This window comes from Hydractinia symbiolongicarpus, chromosome 7 (assembly GCF_029227915.1).
Source record: "Hydractinia symbiolongicarpus strain clone_291-10 chromosome 7, HSymV2.1, whole genome shotgun sequence".
Lineage (NCBI taxonomy): Eukaryota > Metazoa > Cnidaria > Hydrozoa > Anthoathecata > Hydractiniidae > Hydractinia > Hydractinia symbiolongicarpus.
Genome location: NC_079881.1, coordinates 32,246,116 through 32,250,992, shown reverse-complemented (window position 1 = coordinate 32,250,992; position 4,877 = coordinate 32,246,116). Strand labels below are relative to the sequence as shown.

At 33.1% G+C, this 4,877-nt stretch overlaps 1 protein-coding gene across 1 annotated transcript; it reads right to left on the bottom strand.

The window, feature by feature from the left end:
- Positions 1 to 526: 526 nt before the first annotated feature.
- LOC130648992 (uncharacterized) lies at positions 527 to 4,629 on the bottom strand. The gene is made up of 5 exons (XM_057455164.1): positions 4,527 to 4,629; positions 4,339 to 4,422; positions 1,726 to 1,987; positions 1,440 to 1,648; positions 527 to 937 (listed from the first exon to the last, which is right to left on the bottom strand). Exons 2-5 carry the CDS (start codon positions 4,409 to 4,411, stop codon positions 705 to 707), a joined length of 777 nt encoding a protein of 258 aa, XP_057311147.1. The 5' UTR covers positions 4,412 to 4,422; positions 4,527 to 4,629; the 3' UTR covers positions 527 to 704.
- Between the last annotated feature and the right edge of the window lie 248 nt (positions 4,630 to 4,877).

The window sequence follows — 4,877 nt, the reverse complement described above, 5'->3', positions numbered from 1 at the left end:
GTTTATCAGCAGGCTGTTTCCTGTGTTCTTATTTAAGCTGAAGTTAGGATATAGTTTTTTGTACTGATGTGTGACACAGGCCCAGTGTTAACAACGGGATAAAGTTACTTTTAGAAATAGGTATTATCACTTTGCGTTTATGCGAAACGATTTACATGTACTAAGCGCTTACCCAGGTGATTGCATTAATTTTTTAACTTTTGCGGAAACTTTTTCCATAAAGTAAAATAATATTGACCGATTGTGTTTGTTGTGACAGCGTAACAACGGGTTGCACTGTGCGCTTCATTCGATTAACGACATACTGCATATCTGTACTTACAGCGCTCCACCTGCGTGTGACACATTTTGCGGCACTTATTAAGCGCTCCACTAGGCGTTTGTCCAAGGATCAAACAGTTACTTGTAGCTAAACCTGGTGTTTCGACGCCGTAATCTGTCAGTTTGTTGTGATAGTATTTTTAATTTGTTATTACCAAACCATCCTGATTGTTGTAGAATACTTAGTTTACAAGTCCATTATAAATTTTCCATTTGTGAAAGAATGTATTTTATTTATAAATTTACAGTGTGTAGTGTCAGTGATTATTATGTTTTGTCATTACGTGCTAGTGTTTCTCTCTAGAGATTTTTTAATTCATATGTTAAATTTACATGTCTTTACAATAGACATGCAAGTATCTTTATTTCGGTGCATTATTCAATCAAAAATTATTGTAGGAATATTGCATGGCAGCGTACCCGTTTTCGGTGCTTCCTGGAACTGGCGGACCAATTGGAGGGCGTTGCGACATTGATGTGACAGGTGTCAAGATAAATTGCTCACCAGACGAGCTTGTAACCAGCTTTTGGTTTTGCTGCGGTTGTGGAGCCATTGTGTTTTGGAAAACTGTATCTCGTGATGCTGCTTGAAACATTTGAGTATTTGATTCTTGTCCTAAAACAAAAAACAACATGAAATAATTTCGTTCATGCTTTTATTGTGAGCTTCAAGTTGAGCAATCACATGCAGTCGTGAGACCTAACACCTTGATAAATTCTTATGTTTACTCCAAGTAACTTTGCATTTGTTTCCAATTGCATCTGATACAAAAAAAATCCCATAACTCCCATAACATAATTTTTCTGTCTGCCACATGTTTAGCAGCCTTCCCTACCCATTTTCATGTTCAAGTCAAGAGAGTTCAACTTGAACAATAAAAAAGGGAAAGAGGGGCAGTTACCTTAATGATAAAGTTTGGTTTGTGTAGCCATTATTAAGTTTATAAAATTTACGTTTAATTAAACTAAATAATTAGATTCACAATTCAATTGAGGACCTGTAAGACCCTGCGAATAGAGCGAATGACATATACCGTGATGCCGAATTCATTGTCTTAATAAGTTTCCTTTGCATTTTTTCTTCAGACATAAAGATGTTAGTAAACTAGTAAACTAACCTGCATTTTGGCTACAGCAGTTATAAATTTTAAAACCATACACTGTGGCTGCAATTGAATTTGCCATCTGCAACAGGTGTAGTGCTAGAAGCATTGCATATACAATTTCTCCATAATCATGATTCTTCCTGCAAATCTTGTCTTCGTAGTACTCGTAAAAACCAAGCCTGCCACTCCAATTTGATATTTTTTTGCACTCAGCATAGGTTCTGAAAACACAAAGAATAAAAAATAATATAAAATAAAAAAAGGTATCGCCACCTTATGTGTAATACTTATTACTCACACAACTCCAGCTACTGATGTTGCAACAGCCACAAAAGTAAACACGATAGCTGTAATTACAAAAGCATTGAGCGTCCCGACTAAGCCTTTACTGTGTGTTCTACAATGAATACACACAGCCAATATTCCAGTAGCAATAATCCACAACGATGCAAGAACTGAAGTGTGATGTTGATTTAATGGAGCATCTTTTGTACGTAGTGCTCCATACACACTGACGCTAAAACCAAGCGTGAGAACACCAGTGGTAATAAGAACGATTCCTATTGCAAAAATATCAAAGCATTAGAATATAAACAAAAAGCCCTGCAACTTGAAGATTTCCGTTATTAGCCCTGAAGGTTCTGAAATTTAAAGTAGACCTTAACAAAATAAGAATTATAGTGTAAACAAATAATCGACTATTCTAAATTTTAAATAGGATATTAATAACATGATTTCGAGGGCTATTTGGAATTATTAAGCCCTGGCAACATTTGTAATGTTGACAAAACGTAGTGAGAGCAATTTTTTAACATTACAAATGTTATGAAAGATTATTGTACACAAAATAGCCCGAGAAAGCATGTTAAGAAATTACTCATGATGAAATGCCTTATTCTCAAAAACTCAACTTCGGATTAATCAAAAAACACAACTTGTATCAAATCTCAAATTATTTTATGTAATTATTTATTAAGCCAATCAAAGTAAAACATATTGTTTTAAATAATTCGACAATTAGTTATGTTGTAAAAAATAGCTAATCGTAAACATTTAAAAATCGCGGGTCTTTCTTGTGATAAAAACAAAGAAAATTATGAAGGAAAATAAAACCGTTTAATTACAGGCCGGTCTATTTTAAATTTAAAATGAACTTAATTAAGAGGTTGCTTAATTATTGTCTGTTTGGTTTGAAATCAAGATATCGTGATGCATGTTTAACTTTTAACAAGCTGGCTTTTGATATCTTTGTTAAACAAGTTACGTATTATGCAGGTGATACATGATCCATTATAACAAAATTTCAATTTGTCAATTTCGAAACCTGTGGACAATACACGAATCATTTGGTCAAAATTGATTTATTGAAGTCGACAAATTTAATTGTTTATTATCCTTTTTTTTCGATTTTCAAATTTAAGTTTTTTTTGGAGAGCCTAATTAGTTGGTGAATATTTGTTTGACAAATCAAAAAATTTGAACATATCTAAGTTTTGAAATCTTAAATGTGAGAAATAGAATTTATAAGTTGAAACAAAAATAGATAAGCACACAATTAATTCTTTCGGATTGATAAATTGATGGTCATTTTTCACGAGACATCTTGAAAGGAGGCAATAAACGTTTTGAAATTGTGATTTCATGCCTAACCAATCCAGCGTTCTCAGCAGCCCTTAAACGGCTATTTCCCAATTGAAATTTAACCTAAATTTTCCAATTTATTACAGGAGCTAATTATATTCACTACAAAATATGGGACTAATAGTCCATTTTATGCAAGTGGTAAAGGGATAAGATTTCAATAACATATACCTAAGACCAGCTTGATATAATTCACCTTTGGGAGTTAGCGACTCTAATTTTAAATTTCTAAAGAAATCAGAAATTTTCTAACAATCTTCTTTGTTTTGTAAATACTTTGGGTGATTTTAAAAATGTTTTTCAAGAAATTTAGGCACTCAAGGGGAACTGATTAGAAGCCTGCAACATGATAGTTAGCAGATACAGAATAGTATAATTATACCGTACGTACAGTATATGGTAGAGTTTTTTTACTGAAATTTCTACAATTTTCCTCGTTACCGATATCCCCATGGCCATCTATGTAGCACCACATAATGTACTACTTCGATGGAAACCAAAAGAAGAACAAGAAACGATTGAGCAAAAAAGAAACTAGTTTCGCCAACATTAGCCGTCTGAGCGGCTAATTAGTTGTATGAGGGACTTATTAGCCGCATGTCCTATTATTATACAACACACTATTTCAAATTCCAGAGACACATGGAAAAGACGTAGTGAGTTGTGAAAAACATGAAAAAAGCTTTTAAGAGCTAATTATACTGTACATACCGTATAATTATCCTGCATCGGCTAACTCTTTCAGGTTAATTATCAGTTCAGTCTGACCTTTAGGTGCCAGCAACAATTGACTTTTGTCAAGTTTCGACAAGTTTTTTTCAAAAAATAAAAAAAAAATCTGTGATGGATTTGCTTTTAACTGATAGAGGTAGCCACGCAACGTGTTGGATGGAAGTTTTTTTTAGTCCTTTATTTTCCCCAAAGGTGAGTGGTTGGATGACCATCACAAAATATAATCACTTTTGGCCATGGCTGTTATTTGGCCACGGAATGATCTGGCCACACAAAGAATACATCATGATCCATGAGAAACAGATTATGTACAGCCCGTTTTCAGATTGGTCATTAAGCTGGCACAGATTAAAATGAAGCATCTTTATGGAATTTTGAGAAAATATATATTCCTGGAGTTTAAACTTTTTGACTTCTATCAGGCGATTTTAAACATTCTGCCTCACATAGGCGCGACGGAAGTCAAAAATTAATTACTAAGACAGAATTGTTTTGTTTCTAGAACATCAATATTTGATGTTCAACCTGGTATACTTACCAAGTATGGAAATAATTCGCAGACGTTTCGTTCGAACAGCGGCGTTAACAATTGTAGGTTGTTGATTTGTCATTGTCAATTAAACTAAAAACAAATCAAATATTTATGTTAACGCAAGGAAGGTAATATAGTTGGTTTATACGGGAAACTTACAGGAGTAAAGAATATGCAATAATAAACGGATTTACCTTATCAAAGTTTCTAACTTAAAACACATCAGTTTTCCTCTTACAGCTCGATTGGTATGAAAGTAGATTTATTGATTTCAATGGATTAACTGTCTTCTTAATTAGTTAGAGGTATAAATACAACGTACTATTATGAAAACAACTGCTGCAAACGAAACTACATATTATTTATAATATGTAGTTGCGCAAGTAAATAAATTGGTTTTATATCTAATTTACTTTGCTCGGGGTAACAAAATTAAAAATTATTTTATTGTTTATTTTAGTATAAAGGTCAATCTTTCAGACTAATTGACAAACCTAATTAAGTAGTTTCGTCGCAGTATAATGCCTTTTCTTATTTTTTTGACC

Coding starts and splice junctions, on each gene's coding strand:
- LOC130648992 (XM_057455164.1), bottom strand. CDS start 4,411: ATGACAAATCAACAACCTACAATTGTTAACGCCGCTGTTCGAACGAAA. Junction 1,649..1,725: donor ACATCAGTAGCTGGAGTTGT/GTGAGTAATAAG, acceptor TTGTGTTTTCAG/AACCTATGCTGAGTGCAAAA. Junction 938..1,439: donor CTGCTGTAGCCAAAATGCAG/GTTAGTTTACTA, acceptor TTTTTGTTTTAG/GACAAGAATCAAATACTCAA.